The sequence below is a fragment of the Pelodiscus sinensis genome, chromosome 14 (assembly GCF_049634645.1).
Source record: "Pelodiscus sinensis isolate JC-2024 chromosome 14, ASM4963464v1, whole genome shotgun sequence".
NCBI classification, from domain to species: Eukaryota; Metazoa; Chordata; order Testudines; family Trionychidae; genus Pelodiscus; species Pelodiscus sinensis.
In genome coordinates this window covers 36985337-37007064 of record NC_134724.1, presented here as the reverse complement: position 1 = coordinate 37007064, position 21728 = coordinate 36985337, and the positions used below count along the sequence as shown (strand labels likewise).

General features: G+C 66.2%; 1 protein-coding gene across 11 annotated transcripts in view; it reads left to right on the top strand.

The window, feature by feature from the left end:
• The first annotated feature begins 219 nt into the window (after positions 1-219).
• Positions 220-21728, top strand: part of AP3B2 (adaptor related protein complex 3 subunit beta 2) — a 40244-nt gene continuing 18735 nt past the window's right edge. For 2 of the 11 annotated variants that reach the window (XM_075897512.1, XM_075897510.1), the window contains exons 1-9: positions 220-403; positions 14610-14685; positions 15923-15997; positions 16453-16548; positions 17179-17339; positions 18811-18877; positions 19188-19370; positions 20016-20192; positions 21537-21634. In XM_075897512.1, the coding sequence (XP_075753627.1) occupies positions 294-403; positions 14610-14685; positions 15923-15997; positions 16453-16548; positions 17179-17339; positions 18811-18877; positions 19188-19370; positions 20016-20192; positions 21537-21634 (1043 nt within the window). In that variant the 5' untranslated portion in view covers positions 220-293. Of the gene's footprint in view, positions 404-6468; positions 7142-14609; positions 14686-15922; positions 15998-16452; positions 16549-17178; positions 17340-18810; positions 18878-19187; positions 19371-20015; positions 20193-21536; positions 21635-21728 lie in introns of those variants that run through there. The other 9 variants (XM_075897513.1, XM_075897515.1, XM_075897514.1 and 6 more) reach the window with 8 other exon arrangements.

Sequence of the window (21728 nt, the reverse complement as noted above, 5' to 3'; positions counted from 1 at the left end):
AAAAACTGGGCTGGAAAGTTGGGGCCCAGCCTGAGCCTCTGACAAGATGCCGGGGTCCTCCAGGGGGGAGGCTGCCTCTGCCCCTCCCCCCCATTGGAGCTTTTCTGTCCCCCAGCCCCGCGCCAGCCGCCTCCTGCCCCTTTAAGAGGATCCCCCCCCTCCGGGTGGGGGTTGGGGTTTCCCAGCCGACGCAGGCTGCGGCCACATGACGCTGACATCAGCTGCGGCATCCCGCCCCGCGCATCCCCGCTGCGCCCCCGCCCCGCGCATCCCCGCTGCGCCCGGCTCCAGCCATGTCCGCCAGCCCGGCCTACGGCGAGGAGAAGGGGGGCTCCGGCCTGGGGGAGCCCGAGTACGGCCACGACCCGGCCAGCGGCGGCATCTTCTCCTCGGACTACAAAAGGTGCGGGGCGGGGGCGGATCGCAGCGCAGGGGCTGGGCCGCGTTTGTGGGCGCTGAGCGATGCACCGGGGGGGGGGGGGGGGGCGTTGTAGGGGCAGATGCACGGAGCCCCCTGGGGCTGGAGACGGGGGGGGGCTGATCCCCGGCCTGCTGAGCAAGCGGCCGCACCTGCCTTTGTTCTCCAGCCAGATGCTCTTTGTGGCTGAACCCTACAGCCGGGCGTGGGGGTGCTGGGCCGGGACACCCCTGCGCCTGGCTCTGATTTCCCAGCCCAGGCCTAACCGCCCAGCCAGGCTGGGGCTGGGGCTGGAGCCCTGCAGAGCAGCAGCACATCTTGGCTGTACCGGATCTCTGCAGGCAGCTGGATCCTACAGGCCCCGGGCCCCCGCCTGTGTTTTCCAAAGGGCCCTTCTCGCCGGCGCTGGGGTGGCCTGGGCTAGTCGGAGCTGCTTTCCCAGGAGAACCCGGCCAGCCCTGGGCCGAGCCTGCGTGAAGCCTGGAGCCAATTCCATGGCTGGTCACCAGCCCAAATGGCAGCGTGACGCCAGGGCAGCCGGGCTCTGGGCGCTGCCGGCAGCGTGATGAGCAGAGAAACGCGCTGCTGGGCGCAGGCGGCAAAGCACAGCCCTGTCGCAACCGATCTCTGCACGCGGAGCTTGTCCTGGGAAGGGACAAAAGAACCAGGCGTCCGGTGCCCTGCTTGTGTGTCACCGTAACCACAGTGCATCTGCTTGTGTGTCACCGTAACCACAGTGCACCTGCTTGTGTGTCACCGTAACAAGACAGCCAATATCTAGTTTGTATGACAGGCCTTGAACCTCCCCGGGGGAAATCTGGGCCTGCAGAAATCAAAGGCAAAGCTGCCATTGATTGCGATGGGGCCAGGATTTCACCCGGCTCGGTTACACGTCCTGTGATCTACTCTCTGGCATGAAGGGGGTCGGGGGGGCTGCCTGGAGCCAGGCTGAGCGGCTGAGAACAATCTGTGCGGCGAGGGGGCTGGAAACGCTGCAGTGAACCAGGAAATTGGGCCCTTCCCGCTGCTCTTATCCCCCGCCTGACGGCTAGTCCCTTCCAGCCGGTACCGGGCTTTGTCACAGCGCTGTGCCATGGTGAAGTCCCGGCCAGCCATATTGCAGATTGCTGCCCCTCCCGGAGGCCCCTGCAACTCCAGAGGGAGGGCTGGTGCGGAGCATGTTTTACTGTTCATGGTTTCGGGGCCATCTCCTGTGTCCCGGCTCTGTCTAGGGATCTTGGGAACCCTCTGCAGTGACCCCAGCAGAAAAGCCTGGAGGGCGAGGCTCGTCTCGCTGTAAATCTGGATTAGCGCCGCCGGCTGTGCTGACGGGATTGGACCCTGGCGGCCTGCCTGGGGAGGAAGGGAAGGGGCCAGCGGGATGCTGATGGAAATCTGGGCTGTCAGTGTGGCGGCGGGGGGGCTTCCTACCTGCTGCACCGAGGGCTGAATCAGCCGGAAGCCCTGCTGGGCTTCCCACCGTACAGGGGGCCTTAAAGCCACCCTACGGCCCAGCGGCACAAGGCCGCAGAGGCCTCTCGGGGCCCACCCATCGGAGGGGCGAAGTGACCAGCTGTGTGCAGAGAGGCAGGGTCTGGGACTTGCAAGCTGCAGGGAATTGGCCAGGGACGGTTGGGCCCCCCCTTTTCCCGTCGGGGGGGGTGTACATCGGGGCGCTGCGTTCAAGCCGGGCCGTAGCACTGGTGTCAGACGGGCAGTGGGAGGGCTGGCGGGCCCCTGGGGCGAGCCATGCGGCTCTTGGCATGGGGGGGGGCCTGTCTGGGCCCCAGCAGTGAAAGGGGGTTACGAACCCCAACACCAGGGCTAGAGGGCCGGGCAGGGGGAGCAGACGCTGGTGGGAGATGGTTTGTGCAGAGCGCCAGGCGGCCTGGGCAGCGGGGTGGGGGGGGCCCACCAGGGAAGGGGCAGGGCGCATGCGGCTGCCTGTCACTACTCAGGTGAATGTTTGGCTCTGGGCGGGGGTGGCAGCACCGGGCAGAGTTAACTGAGCGACACCTGTTGGCTGGGACTGTCTGCTCGGACACACCCAGCCGCTTGTCCCCGCCCCCGGCTCTCACCCCGGCTGGGCGTTTTCTTGCCGGCGGGGGGCAGCGTTTCTGATGCCCGTCTGGCTCCTGCACTAAGTGCCGGGAAGCACACAGGGTCTGGCCTGCCCTTCTGGAGGCCATTAGCGACGCGTCCTCAGGCACAGGCTGCCCCTGCGGCCTCTGCTCCCCTCCATTTCACTCTGGCTGCTTCTGGCCCCTGGGGCTCGCTCCTGCCAGCTGGGCCTGGCAGCACTGGCTCCGCCGGAGCTGCTGACGAGCCGTCCCACCCAGCAGGCCATTTGGCACTCGCCCCAGGCTGGGGCGTGTGGCCATTTGCAAGCGAGGCCCCCTTGATCGGGGCAGAGAGCGCCTGGGAATGCCCCGGGGAGACCCAGCTTTCCAGGGGCCACATGCTGAGACTCGGGCCGGTTCTCTGTCCCAGAGCGAGGCCTGTTTTTCTCCACCCCTTCCCTGCATCCGTTCAGGGCAGGTTCTTCTGCAGCCTCGTCACGTGGAGTCTGAGCGCCCTGCAGCGGGCGTGAAGGAGCCGGGCAGACGCCTGTCCTGCCTGGGTTGTGCTTTGGGCTGTGTGCACCGGAGTGGGTTTGATTCGGTAGGGCTGTGGTGCAGCACAACGGGCAGGTTGCTGGGCTCAGGGTCCCTGGGCTGTCTCACCAGCCCGTGTCCCTTTGCACTGGGGGGTCGGTTACAGGCTGGCTCCCCCCAGATTGCTCTGATCAGGGCACGGATCAGCTTATGTCCCTGGGCACGGATCCATGCGTCCTTCCCAGCCCTGCGGGAGGCAACGGCTTCGGTACATTGGACAGCTCACTCCTGCCCGCAGCGCCTTCCCCCCCCCCCCCCCGCGTCAGCACCGACTTCCTGACCGGCGCCCGCTGCCAGGAAGCCGAGCGCCTGAGCCTGCTGGGGTGGCCCTACCCATCTGCCCCATCCCATCTGCTGAGGGGCAACCCCCCCACCGGGACGCTGCTGACCCAGCGCCCACCTGTGGTCTGTCAGCCGCTGTCTGCCTGTCGCCCGGCGGTGTGGCAGGGCTAGAGAGCAGCCTCCTGCGGATCACCCGGCGGCGCTGCCTCCCCGTCCATGTGGTGCTGATGCTATAAGCTGGGGGGCCCCGTGCTGTTGGATGGAAACCCGAGCTGCCTGCTCATGCGCCGCTTCAGCTGTTACCTCCCCCGCTGCGGGCCATGGTGTTCCTCGCTGCCTGTCCCACGCGGTTGGGTGTCCGTGTGCTCTAGACCCCCGGCTGCGCTCTACCCCAGAGCTAGCTGCATTTCAGTGGGGCGTGAAACCGCCTCCAGCTTGCTGCGTATTGGTACCCCTGGGGTAAGAGGGGACAGAGAGGGGAGGAGGCGCTGGCTGCCTGCTGGTTAGACGGATCCCACCAGAGCTCCTGCTGCCCACGCAGGGCTCTGCTGGGTTTGCGTTTTACGGGCTGGCTGCTCAGGGGAGAAGGGGCCCGTGGAGGAGGACATGGGCCATCTGACGCACACAGCTGGGCCGCGCGTGTTCCTGGCATGGGGAATCAGCTGTCTCTCTCCCAGCCGGACCCCTGCTCCGCACGGTACGTGTGGCTGCAGGGCAGCTGGTGTAGGCAGGATGCAGGGTCCCAGCGCACTCAGCCCCGTGCAGGTCAGGCACTCGGCTGCTGTCCTCAGGGCGGGCTGGGGAAGGCTCCTCCCCCGCTTGGCATGGAGCAGCGAGTTCTGCCCAGCGCCGTCTCGGCCAGCCTGGGCTGGCAGGCGGGGACCAGACGCGAGGCTCTGGGCCGGCAGAGTCCTGGGCCGGCTCCCCGGGGGGCTGGCCTCACGAGGCGGGAGCATGTCTGCTCCTGGCAGGGGGCAGTCTAGGGCCAGGTGCAGTGCTGGGGCTGGAGGCGCTCCTGGGGTCTCAGTGCAAAGGGGCATTGGGAAGGCTGAACTGGTGGGTCCTGGCAGTGATGGGCAGAGGGAGACAGGGTGAGGTGCGAGGGGCTGGGGCGAGGGGCAGAGGGAGACAGGGTGAGGGGCCAGTGGCTGGGGCGAGGGGCAGTGGGAGACAGGGTGAGGGGCCAGTGGCTGGGGCGAGGGGCAGAGGGAGACAGGGTGAGGTGCCAGGGGCTGGGGCGAGGGGCAGAGGGAGACAGGGTGAGGTGCCAGGGGCTGGGGCGAGGGGCAGAGGGAGACAGGGTGAGGGGCCAGGGGCTGGGGCGAGGGGCAGAGGGAGACAGGGTGAGGTGCCAGGGGCTGGGGCGAGGGGCAGAGGGAGACAGGTGTGGGGCAGAGGGAGAGGGGGCGAGGGGCCAGTGGCTGGGGCGAGGGGCAGTGGGAGACAGGGTGAGGGGCCAGAGGCTGGGGCGAGGGGCAGAGGGAGACAGGGTGAGGGGCCAGGGGCTGGGGCGAGGGGCAGAGGGAGATAGGGCGAGGGGCCAGTGGCTGGGGCAAGGGGCAGAGGGAGACAGGGTGAGGGGCCAGGGGCTGGGGTGAGGGGCAGAGGGAGAGGGGGCTATGGGTCCGTTGTGCGGGGACTCCAGAGAGTCCCGTCTGGTTCTGCCATGGACTCCCGGTGTGACCAGGGCAAAGCCCTCAGCCCCACCAGGACGCGTGACGCGTGCAGGGTCTTAGCTGTAGCGTGACTGTAGCGACAGCCCTGCGTGCGCGTGCGGGGCCCTGCCGGCGCCATGGAGTGCCCTGGAGTAGGAGCTACACACACGGAGGGGGGGAGCACGCTGGCCGGTGCCATTTCCCTCTGACAGAACCAACCGAGCTGGTGTCTAACGGGGCCCTTATCCGGGGAGGCGTGCCCAGGGGACGGGTGGCAGGACCGGGGAGGTCGGGGGGGTCGAACCCCCTCAGCTCCACTCATTGGCAGCGCTGGCGGCCGTGCCGGCTCTGTGAATGGCTCCGTGCCTGGCTGTGTGTGGGCCTGGCAGGGGGAGCCTGCTGGAGGCCCCCCTAAGCCAGCCCCTGTCCTAGCAACTTCCTGTCCTGCCTCTCCCTCTGGCCAGCCCCTGAGAGCTGCTTTCGGGTCCCCTGCCACAGCTGCCCCCTTGCCCATCCCATTCCCTGCTCCCAGGCTGGCTCCAGAGCCACCCACCCAGCTCCAGCTCCCTCCTGTCCCAGTGCTGCCGTGTGCCGGGCCCTCGTGGGCGGCGGGGTGACTCCCCGTGACCCCCGCTGCAGGAGCCCTGCTGCCGTGAATGGGAAATGAGAACCAGGACCCCCCAGCCTACTCGCGGACGGCTCCGAGCCTGCCGCGGGGTTTCCTGCTCTCGGGAGCTCTGGCTGGGGCGGCTCGGTGGGCGCTAGTGCACAAAGCTCACCTCTCTGGGGCGGGGGGCGTTCTCCACAGGCTCCCCTCTGGCTCCGGTGCTTAGCCCAGCACAGTGTCCCTGACGCTGGAGGGTCCAAGGTGCCACAAGACGCCTTGGCCTACAGAAGAGCTGGCCCCAGGCTAGAAGTGAGCAGGGGGGTTCCTATAGAGACAGCTCTCTGGCCCCCTGGAAGGAGCACCTCTGGCAGGAGTGGGCGTCCCTCTGGGGTACCTCAGTGCACAGCGGCATCGCCAGACGGGCACAGACCCACCGTCCCGCCGGCCCCGCTTTGGGGAGGGCACAGGCACCCAGCAGTGGCAGGTGGGGGTGATCTGCCCCCCTGGACGTCTCCCCCGAGCCCCGAAGGGAGAGAGCAGGGTCAGCCCTGCAGGGTGAGGGTTTATGGCCCTTCTAGTCCCTCGTTGTCTCTCTGGGAGGCCCACCCTGTAGCTAGTGGGGTGGCCTGAGTGTGGGGTGGCCTGTCCTGCCTGGGCCATAGGCGGGAGCTGGTGGCTGGTCACGTTTCGCGCTGGCACGTGCTTGGGGTCTGCCCTCTGTCCCCACAGGGCATGGGGCGGGCTGGGAGGTTGCGGCTGGCTCCTGCTGCGTGCCAGTGTGTGTGTGGCCAGCAGGAGGCGCTGCAAGCCAGGCCAGGCGAAAGGGCTCCTCTCCAGCTGCCTGCCGGCTGCTGCAGCATCAGGTTTCAGCCCGGGACCGGGAGCGGGGGGGCTGCCCGCGGAGGGGAGCTGAGTCACAAGAGCCTAGCGGAGCCGACCTGCAAACGTGGCTGCGCTGGGCGTCTGCCGGGGCAGGAGGGGCCATCCAGGGAGCCCAGCTGCTCCCCCACTGTCATGCCCCCCTTGCAGGCCGCCGGCCCCCACTCCTCGCTGCCTTCCCACCTCATGCCTTGAACTGCGCCTGCCTGCTCAGGATCCAGGCTCCGCGCCAACATCCCCAGAGGGGCGCCGGGGAGGAGGGGGCAGAGAGCCCCTGGCTGTGCCGGGGCCCCCGGTGGAACCAGGTTAACTCTTTGGGGGCTGGCACAGGGACTGCCGAAGAACCCGTGTCCCTGTCGGTGAGGGTCCATCACCTGCATCTGCCTGTTGCCTCCGCCTCCCACCCGGCCGCCACAATGAACCCGATGCAGAAGCTGCTGCAGCTGCCGGCCAGCGCGGTGAACCTGGTGAGGTCTCAGCAGGGGATGGCGAGAGAAGAGGCCAAGAGCCCGGTGCTGGCGCCTGACGGTGGGCAGCAGGCCTGGTACAGCGCCATGCAGGCTGACGAGCTCCGTCTGCTCAAGTCGCCAGAGCAGGAGGCTGCCCCAGAGAACAGCACCGGTAGCAGCCAGACACAGCCGCTACGGTAGGGCCACTGGCGGGGAGAGGGAGCGCTTCATTCCCTTTGGACTGGCCTCACTTGTGAGGCTGGGGGCAGGGAAGGAATGGGGGTGCTTGGAGAACACAAAACCATCCTCCCCTTAGGAAAAAAACAGTAGCAACCTGGTCCTCTTAAGAGCTCAGCTGGATGGTGGCAGCAGTGGGATGAGATGGGAGGAGCCTCTTCCTAGAGAGACTCTGCCCCTGTCCAATTGCGAGTGGGTTTCCTGCTGCCACAAACCCCTGATCCCCACTAAGGGAGGGATGAGGGGGCTGGAGTTCTCCACACTTCCCCCTCAGAGTGATGTTAGGGGAGCTCCCTATCCCTTGGGTCTGCCCTTCCAACCTCCACCCTGTCTAACTCTTCCACTGTCCCTGGTGTGGCCATTGGAGGATCTGGCCTAGCTGGACTGTAACAGGAGCTGTCGCATGTGTGTGTGGGTCATGGCTGCTGGGAGACAAGGGCCTGCGCTTCAGGGACTCCACGCATGCTTCCGGTGGCGTTTGCTGGGTGATGGGAGCATGCAGGGGAGGCACAAGGGAGTGCGGGGGGAGGGCCTGCGGCTGCCTACAGGGGGGGCTTGCACTGCTGGGTAACACACAAGGGTACAGCTTGAATGAGAGCCAGTGGAGCACCTCTGAGCCTTGGGGCCCAGGCCACGCTGCCGTGCCACGGAGCCGTCCGAGGGGCCCCTCCCTGCGGGTGCGGGTGAAGCTGGCCCAGTGGGATCCGTGTTGTGTCTCCCTTCATCCGACTCGGCCCTGCATCCTCGGGGCTGCTCCGTGCCAGCCCTGCCGCACCCTGGCTGCCTGGCACGCCCGCTCGGGTGCCTTCTTCCTGCGTCGCTCGCCCAGCCTGCACCTGTGGGCAGGGGAGGGAGGCCGCCGAGGACTCTACCGCAGCCCCTCAGCAGTGTCGTGCTCCCGCTTCAGCCACCCCCGAAGCTGTGACTCCCCGTGGGGGAGGCTCTGGGCCCCTGAGCCCCTGCCCCAGAGGAGCTGCGGAAGCGTGCTGCTCGTCGGGGGGAGCTTGCCCCAGATCTGCTCCCTTGGAGCCATGCCAAGTCCCGAGCTTGGACAGGTGATTGGAATAGGGGCCCAGCTTAGCCTGACCCGGTTCAGAAGTCTGGGTCCCAGCATTTGACCCCCCCGGCCTGGGATGTTTGAATGGAGAATTCCAGTTTGGCCTGCACTGGAGACACTTGCGTCTGGCCCATCTCCCTGTGCTCTGGGGGCTTGGCTCAGGCCCGATCCTTCGTTCCTCTGCTGCTGTCCCGCTGGGAGCCGGGTGCTCCCTGTGCACCCTTCCCCGTGCGGGCTGCCAAGCTAACACCTGTCGTGTGTTACTGGTTCCACGTGGGGGGAGGTGCATCGGAGCTAGAAGGGGCAACTCCCAACCCCAGCCCCAGCTGGCCCCCCTCATGCGTAGCTCTAACCCAGGGCCGGCCGGAGCCGTTCGTGCGCCCCGAGCCCATGGAGCGCAGCCCCGCCCCCGGGCACCCGGTGCATGCGTGGCCCCACCCCCACCCGGTCCGGCAGCCCCGCGTGGCACCCCTACAATGGGGCGCCCCTGGCGGCAGCCCGATCAGCCCGTAGCTTGGGCCAGCTTTGCTCTAACCCAGCCAGGTCCTGCGCCGCCAATCTCCCGGCTCCAACCTCCGCACGCTCTGAGGAGTCTGGCTCCGGCTCGGAGCCCTCTGCCCTTGGAAAGTTCCTGTTCCCTGGACGCGCTGGGCTGGCTTCGTCCCCTGTAACCGCTGTGCACGTAGGGGCCTGGGGCGTGCTCACTGGGAAGGCCCTGGCGCATGGAGTCCTGCCCTAGTGCTCGGCTGGAAAGTGCCCGGTCGGGGGACTGTCTCAGGAAAGGACCCTCGTCCGGCGTGAAACGCTGGGACCTGACTCCCCGCGGGGGCGCGTTGTTGGCTCCACTGATTGACACCAGCTGAGGCGCTGGCTGGTTTGGTCCCCGGGAATCGCGTCTGCCTGGGGATCCCTGCGTGACGACTCCCGCGCTCCGACCCCGGTGGGTCGCGTTGGGGAGTTTCTGCCCCCGGCTCACGGCGGGACGGGGGGGTTCAAAAGAGACACGGTTGCGGGGGCAGCCCGGAGGCTAACCGATGCTGATGTGCTCCCGCCCAGCATGGTGGGGGCCTGGCCCCATGTCGACGGCCAGTGCCGAGTCTGTTGCCAAATGGCTCCGTGCTCAGAGCCCCAGCGCCAGGCGGGGGCAACGGGCCTGGGGGCAGGGGCCCAGCTGAGGTCCAGCAAGCTCAGCGCATGTGGGACTCCCGATCCCCCGGCCCCAGAGGCCCCTTGCCTTCCGCCATCCCCACCCCCCCGTGTAACCCCAGCCGCCCAGGGCCGTGACTGGAATCGACATCGGAGAAGCCCAGCGTCGGGGTTGCCATGGCAGCCGGCCCGGGCTCCCTTTCATGCCGCTCTCCGTGGACTGCTGACAGCAGATGAATATTGCACAGGGGTGGCGGGTTGGGTTCCCCGGCCAAGGGGGGCGGCCCTGCAGCCTCCTGGGCCCTGCTCCTGTGGGCAGAGTCTGCTGGGGGGCTAGGTCTCATGGGCCCCTTTGCCCTCGTGACTCCTGCTAAGCTTCCCCCTCCCCGGCTGGGCCAGGTTCTGCAGCGTGGTGCCGGGGGGGGGGGAGGGCTGCCCCATGGTGGGGCTGGGAGACCCCACTCCCACACCTGATCCCAGGCTACGCTGCCCACGTTGGCCCCCGGGCTCCAGGGGTCGGCTGTGCTTGGCGTGGGGCTCCTCCAAGGGCCAGCCCCGGGCACTAGTGCTCCGTGAGAGGGGACAGGTTTGGGGAGGGGGCTGGCCTTGTGCTTGCCATGGACCTGGGCAGTTCTGCTCCATCTCTGCCCCTTATTGACTGTGGACAGTGCCCCCCCATGCCTGATTGCCCCCCGGTAGGGAACAGGCACCTCGCCCTGGGGAGCAAGGCACCGCCCAGCTTCCGAAAGTCCCTCGCGCGTCCTCCTGCCCCTCACAAGCACATGTTCAACCGAGACCTCCCCTCCCCGCCGCAGCGGGGCCTGGGCAGAGCAGAGGTTACAATGGGGAGCCTCTCCGCTTTCCTGGGTCTCAGGTTTCACTGCAGACTGAATTCATTAGCAGAGCTGTGGGGCTGCCTTCCCCCTCCCCCTTTCCTCTGCCTGTGGGGCTGGCTGCTGGCCAGCCCCCTCCCCTGGCCTGGGCCCAGCTCTCCCAGAACTAGGGTCTGTGGAGAGGCGGGGGCGCTGAAATCTGGCCTCCTTGTGGAGTCTCCCGGGAGACTTGGCACTTGGGACCCGAGTTTGGTGCTGAACTTTGGGGTTCAAAACCAGCCCCCCCCGCTGTGAAATTCTTGGGGGGCGAGGGAAGCGGATCAAAGCGAGCCCCAGGGAATGCCTGTGCGGAGACCCTGTAAAACCAAGCAAGTGCGGTCCCTGCGGCTGTCACCGGGGTTCGCGCAGGCCTGGGAGATTGTGGGGCTTTGTTTGCCCACTTACTCACACTCCCACCACTGCCTGGCGTGTGTGTGGGGCGGACTTGTAATCCCCCTGGCATGGCTGCTGGGCTGAATGATCTGAGGGCCTGGCTGATCTCTGCAGACTAGGAGGAAGGGTTAAAAAACCAGGCGTGTTGGCTCTTGAGGAAAAGACTTGGGGGACAGAGGCGGCACCTGACAACAGTCTTTAAATATGTGACGGGCTATTAATGGAGGTCGGCGGTCACCTGGTCTCCATGTGCGCTGAAGAGGGCGCGAGCAGGGATGGGCGTAATCGGCAGCAAAGGCGCCGGCGGTGAGACGGGAACAGCTTGCCTGGGGAGACGGTGGAACCCCCGAGCCACGGTGGGCCCGAGTGTGTCCGGGGCGGGCTGGGTGTGCCCGGCCCCGCCGCAGAGCAGAGACGGACTCCCACGGTCCCTCCCAGCCCCACATTTCTGCGTCCAGAGCCAGGGGCGCCTGCGGTATCCGGACGGGAGCGAGGGCTTGTGAGGACTGAACTGGACTCTAGCCAAACTAAGGGCCTGTCTCCATGGCCACTTTACCGCACTTTCACATTCAGGGGTGTGAAAAAACACCCCCCGTCCCGCGGGCGCAGTAGGTTCCAGGGTGCAAAGCGCCAGGGCAGACGGGCTCCCAGGACTGCGAGTGGCCCTTGTGGAGGGGGATTTCCTGGCTCTGCCCCTCGGCTCCCCATAGTATCCCCAGACCGGTATTCCATGTGCTCACTGCCCATCGCTTCACAAACTGTAAGGCCAGAGGAACCCACTGTGATCATCTCGTATCCCCCCCCCCCCCCCCGCACCTCGGTACAACACAGGCCATGGGGGGGTCCCTGTATTACTCCCAGGTTCGCGTACAGTGACTGTGCTTGGACAGGCGCAGATCTTGTGTACACAGCCAGCCTTTCTTGATTTAGAAATGGTCAGTCCCGGCGAGTCCACCACCGCCCTTGGTAAATTGTTCTGACAGTCAGTTACCCTCGCTGGTAAAAATGCGCACGGCATTGTCCATCTGAATTTGTCTCATTTCGACTTCCAGCCATTGGATCTTGTGATACCTTTTTCGGCTAGATCCAAGACTCTGTTATCAAATATGCATTCCCCATGGAGATAGGTGTAGCCGGGCTTGCATGGCTTAGTCAGAGCCACCCTGTCATCTTGGAAAGATTTGGTTTTTATCAGGAAATGTCAATTTCGCCACACACACACCCCGACGAAAAAATCGTTCCATTGATACTAATCTAAATTTCCAGAGAGGCAAAGGAAGAGAAACGCTGCTGAGAACTTTAGAGCCTGGTTTCTTGAATGCCTGTTTCCGTTGTCTGGTTTGACGTGTGACGCTGGCGATTTACGTTTTAACGGTTATAAAGCGCGGCCTTTCTGAATCTCAACCCCTATTGTCATTAAAGAATTGTCTGGCCTCCCCCTAGCGTTTTCCACGAACCCACATGTTGAAATAGATTAAAAATGGGGGAAATGCTTGACAGGAGCATCGCTTGTATCTGTTGAAACGATAGATCTCCAGTCCCATTGCATCACTGTCAGAGTGCAACCAAGTCGGCCCTTCCCTGTCTCGCTGAGCGGCGCAGACCCCGCTTCTGCGGCCTGGCCGGGCAGTGCCTGTCTCCTGCCACGGAAAGGCGTGGGTGTCATTCTGTCTCTGTGGCAGTGGCGTGCCCTGGTGTGGCTTGCGGCCACTGTGAGCTAACCCTGCTGCTGGAAGTGGCACCGAGAGGCGATTCTCTGGGCTGTTTCCCCTTCTGCCATCCCCGGAGCAGCCTCCTTGCTGTGGTCCCAGCAGTGGGATTCCTGTTCTAGAAAGGGGGAGCGTTGAGGGCTGGGTCCTTGGGCCAGGTCTTGGGACTAGCTCCCGTCGGGGCGGCTGGAAGGACAGACCAAGTCCCAGTGCTGGAGGGGAAGGGGCTCACAGCTGTGAGTCTAAATACAAGCAAGGCAGGTGGTGAGACCCCCCCCCCCCCAGTGTCTTCCCACAAGTGGCGTTCCCAGCACACAGAGCAGCTGCCCCTGCTGTGACAGCCGGCACGTGGCATGGCCCTGCCTAGACGGAGCCAGGAGCAGCAGGCTACTGCTCGGAGCGGGCCCCTCCCTCTGCACGGCCTGGCCTCTCAAGCCAGTGCTGGGAGAGAAAGCGGCCGCTGGGCGCTGAACACGCTGCCTGAGCCTGGCCCTGTGCTGTCGGGGGGCAGAGGCGGGGCTCCCCGAGGGAGTCCGAGCCCAGCCGTGTTTTGGGAGCACAGGTTCAGTAGCAATGGGGGGTGGCGCTGGCCGGCTCCCATAGATGCTGGAGCCAAGGGCCAGCTCAGCCCAGTTTCTTCCCCTGGACGAGTGACTCCGGCCTGATCCTTCACCCCTCCCAGGGGAAGGTTCTGAAGCTCCCCCAACCTTGCTGGGTCGGTTACTCTCCTGGCATCCCCAGAGTAGGGCGCGGAACCTGGGTACCCCGGGGCGGGCGCGGAACCTGGGTACCCCGGGGCAGGCGCGGAACCCGGGTACCCCGGAGCGGGCGCGGAACCCGGGTACCCCGGGGCGGGTGCGGAACATGGGTACCCCGGAGCGGGTGCGGAACATGGGTACCCCAGGGCGGGCGCGGAACCTGGGTACCCCAGGGCGGGCGCAGAACCTGGGTACCCCGGAGCGGGTGCGGAACCCGGCGGGCTCCAATCTCAGCTCTTTGGAAGCCCAAATACTCTAGAACCAGCAGCCCCCCTTGTCCATTGCTTAGAAGGGTGTTTTGGGCTCCTCCCTCTGAAACGTGACAGGCGGCCACAGCTGCACAGGGGGCACTGTGGGGGTGGGCACGGGGTGGACTCCTCCCATGGGCGAGGCATGATCGCCCTTCCCAAGAGAACATAAGAACATAAGAACGGCCGTACTGGGTCAGACCAAAGGTCCATCTAGCCCAGTATCCTGTCTGCCGACAGTGGCCAACACCAGGTGCCCCAGAGGGGGTGGACCGAAGACAATGATCAAGCGATTTGTCTCCTGCCATCCCTCTCCAGCCTCTGACAAACAGAGGCCAGGGACACCATTTTATCCCCTGGCTAATAGCCTTTTATGGACCTAACCTCCATGAAATTATCTAGCTTCTCTTTAAACTCTGTTATAGTCCTAGCCTTCACAGCCTCCTCTGGCAAGGAGTTCCACAGGTTGACTACACGCTGTGTGAAGAAGAACTTTCTTTTATTAGTTTTAAACCTGCTACCCATTAATTTCATTTGGTGTCTTCTAGTTCTTCTATTATGGGAACTAATAAATAACTTTTCTTTATCAGCCTTCTCCACACCACTCGTGATTTTATATGCCTCTATCATATTAGCTCTTCCACATCGCATTGTGCATGCCCACGTGTCTGATTGTCCTGATGTGTATGTGCGCCCCGCACCGGGGAGGGCGGCATCCCTCATGCTCGGGACTCCCGGGGGGTCGTGAACACAGCGCCGTGTGACATCAAGCGGTGCGCTAGCACCCAGGAGTCCTGCCTGCTGTTGCCCGCTCCGGTCCTGCCCCCTCTGCCTCAGTTTCCCCATCCAGGATAGGTGGCTGATGTACCCCCCTCGCCAGGGACACAGCGATTGTCAAATGCTGAGAGCTGCTCCTGAGAAGGGCCAGGCAGAGGGGTGTCTGCTCTGGCTCTGACACTGGGAGGAGCGGTTCCGGCTTAGCCAGAGGCCCGCAGAAAGGGTGCAGCCTGAGCCCCCATGTGGTGCAGCCCTCGCGTGGCCATGGCTGTGGTTACTGGGTCTCTGCTCGGTGGCCCCCATGGGGAGAGCCGTTGCACCCGTATGCTAGAGGGTCAGCCTCATCAGCTGGCCTCTCACCGTGGGCGAGGCTGGGCGTGGGGAGGGGGTTGGGTTCCTGCCCTCTTGGAGGGGGGCGCATGCTGCGTCGGCGCAGGGCTGAGAGCTGCCCCTCCTTGTGATTTGCAGACACGACGACCTGAAGGAGATGCTGGACAGTAACAAGGACTCTCTGAAGCTGGAGGCCATGAAGAGGATCGTGGCTGTGAGTGTCCCCCACTGGGCAGGAGGGAGATGTGGCCCCAGCCCCGGCAGTATCTGCATTGATGTGCAACCGGCCCTGCCTCAGTTTCCCCTCTGTGCGGTTTCCCTCCCTGATGCCTTATGTTCCCCAAGCGCATGCTTCAGGGTTTCACCCAGCCACCTTCAGGGGCCAGGAAGGGATCTTCTCCCCCCATTGCATTCTGGGTTTAGAAGGGAGTTTTTGGGCTCCTCCCTCTGATACATGAGGGACGGCCACAGCTGCAGAGGGGTCGTATGGGGCAGGCCAGGCTCTGAGCTGGCTCCCAGCACTGTCTCTTCCAGGGCTTGGCTGCCTGGTTCTTCTCACGCTCAGGGTCTCGCTGGTCACCAAGTGTGGGGTCAGCAAGGGATTCCCCCGGGGCAAATTGCCAGGGACCTGGGGCATTTCTCCTGCCACGTGCGGGTGCAGGTCTCAGGGTTATGCGAGTGCATCTCCTTTCCCTGGCACGGCAGGGGCCACAGACCTCGGGGTCCCTGTGGGTCCCCCCAGCTCTGCCTGTGGCATGCCCTGGTCTAGGCTCCTGGGAGCAGTGAGTTGCGGTCTCATTGTGGCTGCGGGGTGGTGCCCGGGCCCATGGGGGAGACAGGAGGGCAGATTGCTGGTCGCTTACGCGCTCTGACTTGGCTGAGCGGCTGGGACCCCGACATCGTTCTTCATAGCTAGACAGCTGATAGCCCTCGCCCATAAGAATCAGCATCCCCATTTACTGGGGGAAACTGAGGCACGGGCTCCTTGAGCTCATTCCCCGAAACTGCACTGCTCTGTGAGCCCTCCTGCCCCAAGAGTAACCTCCCCTCACAATTGGGAGTGGGGCTGCAGCTGGCTGGCTGGTTGGGAGTGACCCATTGCTCTCTGCTAAAGGGGCGCAGCGCGAGCAGCGGTCTGGGTGCTCAAGCCCTGTAGTGTCCTAAAGGGGGGCTGTGAGCCCCCCTACTGCTGCTGTTGTGATGGAATCTGGGGACCCCAGTTATGGATCAAGGCCCAGTGTGCTAGGTGCTGTACACACACGTGCACACACACGCTGGCGGGGTTGCGCTTTCTAGCCCAGCTGGTGGGGCCCTGTGTGTCTGGCCCCATAGCTCCTGAGTTCTGCCCCCAGATCTGCTGCAGGGGTGCGGAAATCGGGTGCTGGGCACAGGGGGCCTGGGACGCCTGCAGACGTGTGGCTGGGTCTCAGTCCCCTCTCTCGCGCCCCCAGATGATCGCCAGGGGGAAGAACGCGTCCGACCTCTTCCCGGCCGTGGTGAAGAACGTGGCTTGCAAGAACATTGAGGTGAGGGTCTCCTTCGGGGTCACAGCCGCAGCCGGGGGCAGCACTGGGGGCGGTACCCGCTGGGGGGCTGACTGGGGCTTGCACGGGGCTGGTCTGCCTACATGCACCCGGGCGGGACACCAAGCAGCAAGCTGGCTGCGAGGGGCCCCGCGGCGGTGGGACCCGTTGCCACAGCGATGGCCACGCGGGGTTGCCGGGAGGGCTGCAGGGTGTTGCACAGGCTGGGCGGCGAGAGGTGGGCGAGGGACGGCTCCGAACCGTCAGAGGCACCAGAATCCGGCCCAGCCCCTGGGCTGCAGAGGGGCCCGGGAGGAGCAGCAGGCGTGTTTAGCAGCCCAAGGACAGCGCCGTCCCTGGGGCGTCCCTCATCCCCGCCCCCAGCTCGCTCCCTGCTCGCGGGCTCTAGGGCTTTGGAGCCTGGCTGACGGGCCCAGCCCTGCCCGTGTCCCCGGCAGGTGAAGAAGCTGGTGTACGTCTACCTGGTCCGCTACGCGGAGGAGCAGCAGGACCTGGCCCTGCTGTCCATCTCCACCTTCCAGCGCGGGCTGAAGGTGAGGGGCCGCGGGCGGAGGGGGCTGGAGGGCCGGGGGCCGCCCCACGCCGAGCGGGGAGAGAGCTGGCCCCCGGGTTTCCCAGCAGCGGCAGAAGAGGCCGGCTCGGCTGGGGCTTAGCACGAGGACCAGGGCGACGTGGCCCCGGGCTCACAGAACAGGGCCTAGCAGGGAGGGACGTTCCTACGCGGGTCTCCTCAGGCCCGTGCCCAGGCTCGGGGCCATGGAGACGCAGAGCCCTGGGGCGTCGGCAGCTGGAGGCTCTAGCGCTGTGGCGTCCCCAGGGCGAGGTGCGGACACGCTTCCCCCCTCCCCTCCGGCTGGCCGAGGAGTCGCCCCGGGCCCGTCTCACAGGACCAGCCGGGAGGCCAAAGTCAGTGGTGCCCTGGCAGCGGCGGCAGCCCTGATTCTGGGGTCGCCCTGGGGAGCAGCCCCCCCTCTGCCCAGCAGGACCCCCCATTAATGGCCCAGGGTGCAGCGTGGTGGGTGTGGCACGAGTCCCTTGGCTTCCCTCCAGCACCCAGGGGTGCTGCTGGGCCCTCGCCCTGCCGCCTGAGTCAGGAACGCAGCTCCCCTGCAAAGCCTGCCTGGAGCTGTCTCCCGTGTCCCGTTCCCCCCCTCCCCCCGCAGGACCCCAACCAGCTGATCCGGGCCAGCGCCCTGCGGGTCCTCTCCAGCATCCGGGTGCCCATCATCGTGCCCATCATGATGCTGGCCATCAAGGAGGCAGCGTCAGACATGTCTCCGTACGTGCGCAAGACAGCTGCCCACGCCATCCCCAAGCTGTACAGGTAACTGGCCGATGGGCCGCGTCTCCGCCCATCTCACGGGGTTCTCAGGGTTTTCCCTTTCTCGCAGGCCGGCCAGTCGTGGCTACGCAAGGCGGGCAAACTCCCTCCCGGCTTAGTGTCCCACGACTGAGTTTCTCTGTTCCAATGGCTTTCCGTTAACGACACACTGACGCCGGCGGCTGCCCTGGGTCGCACCGTGCAGGGTGGGTGCAGAGACGAGGCAACAGCTGTTCTGGGACCAGCTGCTGGCGGGGAGAGAGACGAGCTTCTGAGCCCCCCAGAGCTCGTGGGAGGGCTGCCTTGGAGTTGGTTTATGTGCGCAGCAGGTGTGCGAGTCACCCCTCCCTGCCCGCGCCCCTCCCTACTTGCACCCCCTCCCTGCCCACACCCCTCCCTGCCCGAGCGCCTCTCCGCCCTGCCACAGGGAGCTGCTGCAGGAGCACGGCTCCAGGGCCAGATGTGCCTGCGCTCGTGGCCAGAGCCTGGATACAGGTGGACTGGCTGCCCCAGGCAGGATGTTGCCAGCTCTGAGACACACCCTGCTCCGCACAAGGACTGTGTCCAGACAGCGGATTCAGTTGCTTGTTCGTTAGGGGTCAGACCCCCTGGTCTCTCCTTGGGGACACAAACACGCGAGCCCAAGAGCTCCTCTCCCCTGCTGCCCTCGAGCGCCCCCCTCCCCCCCCGAAGTGCTCCCCCGGCAGGAACCACAGGCCCCAGGAGGGGCTGTGGGGGAGACGTTTCTCCCATCAAATGAGCAGTCACCGGAAGCGAGGCCAGGAGCCGAGCGGCGTGTTTGCCAGGCGTGCCCTGGCTGCCCGGATAATGCCGCGGCAGTAACTGACGGGCGGCTGGATCCTGCTGCCACGTGGCCATCAGGGAAAGCAGAGCCACGGGGGGGCCGCGAGGGCCAAGAGCGTGGGGGGGTAAAAGTCGGACGAACCCTCCTATGCAGCAGGGCTGTTGGGATGGAGTTCTGAAAAACACGTTCCCAGGAGATCGGGTTCACGCTGCCTGGATCCGAGCCCCGACGCTCCGGTGCAGCCACAGGCTCTGGGCTCGCGGCAGGACGTGCCCTGGTGAGGCAGGAGATTGGCCGAGTGGGTCCTAATGCAGCTTGGCCTTGTGCCGGCCTATGGAAACCGTGGGGGGGGGGGAAGGGCAAGAAACAGGCGCCAGTCTGCTCTCCTGGCTCGAGCGCAGCGGAAGCCAACGGGCGAGGAAGAGGGACAAGTCCCCTTGAGTGTTGGCTGAACTCGCTTTGTGTTAGGCCCTGGGGCGGGGCGGGTGATACAGGCCGGGCGGGCTGGGGCTGGGGGAACCGCCCAGACTGTGGCCGCTGGGCAGCTCCTTGTCAAAGCCCAGCGCTCCGGCCTGCCCCGGGCTGCTGGCTCCTTCGAGGAGCGTAGAACCAACGGCCCAGCCTCCCCGCCCCTGCCGGCCGCGTCACCCCGCGCTGACTCTCTTGCAGCTTGGATTCGGATCAGAAGGACCAGCTGATTGAAGTGATAGAGAAGCTGCTGTCAGATAAGACCACGGTGAGTGGGGGCGGTGGCCCCCCCAAATTCCCGACAAAGGCCCATCGGGGGGTAGCTCTAGGGCCCCAGGAAATGGATTCTTAAAGGGGCAGCGTCCTGCCACCGCAGTGGGGTGCTGTTAAACCCGGCCCCCACTCGCTCTGCTCGGCTGCTGCCAGCCTCAGGCCATGTGCCCGGTGGCAGAGCCTGCGGAGCGGGGCTCCTGATGGAAACCTTGCCCTGGGGCTGTTCCTCCTCAGGGCTGGGCCGGGGCCCTGGGGCGGTCGCCTGCCCTCCTGCCCTGCTCACCCCGCTCTCCCCTCTGCCCCAGCTGGTGGCAGGCAGCGTGGTCATGGCCTTCGAGGAGGTCTGCCCCGAGCGCATCGACCTGATCCACAAGAACTACCGGAAACTCTGCAACCTGCTGATCGACGTGGAGGAGTGGGGCCAGGTGGTGATCATCAACATGCTGACCCGCTACGCGCGCACCCAGTTCCTCAGCCCCAACCAGAACGTGAGTGCAGCCGGCCGCCGGTTCCCACGGGCGCGGGAGTGCCGGGCCCTGCAGCCGGACCACCTGGTGCTGCTGGGCTGGGCCTGGAGCTGAGGGGTGGGTGGTGCGGGGCTGGGGCTGGGGCTGAGGGGGCGGGCGGCGCGGGGCTGGGGCTGAGGGGGCGGGCGGCGTGGGGTCACGGAGGCCACGGGCACCAGAGGAGGCGGCTCTCTGGTGCTGTCAGGTGAGGGCCGGGAAGGAGGCCCGTGTGGTTAGCAGGCCGGGAAAGTGGCCGCTGGAGCGTGGGGGGGCTGCGTCCCACACAGGCTGTGCACAGACACGGGGTGTGTTTCCGAAGCTCCGGGCTGGCTCCGGGAGTCCCTGGGCACGGCTCTCTGGTCTGCGTGATGCTGGCCAGCCCAAGTCCCCTCCGGACCATGGGACAGCCCCTGGGGCTCACCGAGTGGCCCTGATCCCCTCCCCTTGTCCTCACTGGTGCGGGGCCCTGTCCCCAGGTCTCGGGCTGCTCTGGGGCTGGTGGGTTGGTACCAGCACCTGGTCGGTGCCTCGGGGCTGGGCTCGCTGGGCCTGGCCTCTGCTGAGCGCAGGGTTTGCTGCGGGGGAGCTAGGGCTGTCTCCCCCCAAGCATCCCCCTGTGCCCGGCAGGAGTCCCTGCTGGAGGAGAACCCAGAGAAGGCCTTCTACGGCTCGGAGGAGGAGGACGCCAAGGAGGACAAGCCGGACGCAGCCTCTCTGGTGAAGCGCAAGCCCTACGTGATGGACCCCGACCACCGGCTGCTGCTGCGCAACACAAAGCCCCTGCTGCAGAGCCGCAATGCCGCGGTGAGCCCTGAGCCCTGCCCCTCCTAGAGCCCTGCCCCTCCTAGAGCCGCGACACGCGGTGAGCCCCGAGCCCTGCCCCTCCTAGAGCCCTGCCCCTCCTAGAGCCCTGCCCCTCCTAGAGCCGCGACACGCGGTGAGCCCCGAGCCCTGCCCCTCCTAGAGCCCTGCCCCTCCTAGAGCCGCAACATGCAGTGAGCCCCGAGCCCTGCCCCTCCTAGAGCCGCGACACGCGGTGAGCCCCGAGCCCTGCCCCTCCTAGAGCCCTGCCCCTCCTAGAGCCGCAACATGCAGTGAGCCCCGAGCCCTGCCCCTCCTAGAGCCCTGCCCCTCCTAGAGCCGCGACACGCGGTGAGCCCCGAGCCCTGCCCCTCCTAGAGCCCTGCCCCTCCTAGAGCTGTGACACGCGGTGAGCCCCGAGCCCTGCCCCTCCTAGAGCCCTGCCCCTCCTAGAGCCGTGACACGCGGTGAGCCCCGAGCCCTGCCCCTCCTAGAGCCCTGCCCCTCCTAGAGCCGTGACACGCGGTGAGCCCCAAGCCCTGCCCCTCCTAGAGCCCTGCCCCTCCTAGGGCCTCGACTCATGGTGAGCCCCGAGCCCTGCCCCTCCTAGAGCCGCAACACGTGGTGAGCCCCAAGCCCTGACCCTCCTAGAGCCGCAATGCTGCGGTGAGCCCCGAGCTCTGCCCCTCCGAGAGCCCTGCCCCTCCTAGAGCCACGACACGCAGTGAGCCCCAAGCCCTGCTCCCCTGAGCTGCAAAGCCGTGGTGAGCCCAGGACTGTCTTGCTCTGCCCCCCCTGCACAGAGCCACAAGGCCGCGGTGAGCTCCCAACCCCCTTGCTCTTCCTCCCACAGCCCCACAAAGCTGCAGCACCACAGTGAGCCCCGACCCTTTTGCCCTGCCCCCCACCACAGAGGTGCTCTGTGCTGCCCCACTTCGCCCTGAGCCCCCTCCACCCCCACCACAGAGCTGCGCTGACATGCAGGCCCCCAGGCCCACCGGCAGTGCTGCAGCGAGCCCTCCAGCGTCCAGGAGACCTGGCAGTGGGACACGTCCCCTCGTGCCCCCATGCACCGTGTCCCTGCGGCAGAGCCCCCTGTGACTTGCTCTGCGTCCGAATGGGGAGGCCGAGGCTCTGAGCTCAGAGAGCCCCCTGTCCTGACCCCCACGGAGCACCAGGCACCCTGCCCCGCTGGCGCGCTCCTGCCACTCCGCCCTGTGCTGGCTGCTGCCTGGGGATCCCCTACGCGGGCAGGAGCAGTGCACCGACATGGGACCCACCAGCCAGGAGCCGGCGCCCCAGCCCTGGGCGGTGCCCTCCCGTGACTTCCTGTCTCTTTCCCCTCAGGTGGTGATGGCCGTAGCTCAGCTCTACTTCCACCTGGCCCCCAAGGCCGAAGTCGGGGTCATTGCCAAGGCCCTGGTGCGACTCCTGAGGAGCCACAGGTCTGCAAACCCGGAGCATCTCCGCCTTTCGCCCCTCCCTCCGCCTGTCCCCTGCCCGCCCCCGCCCCGCAGCCAGGAGCGGCTTGAGGCCGGC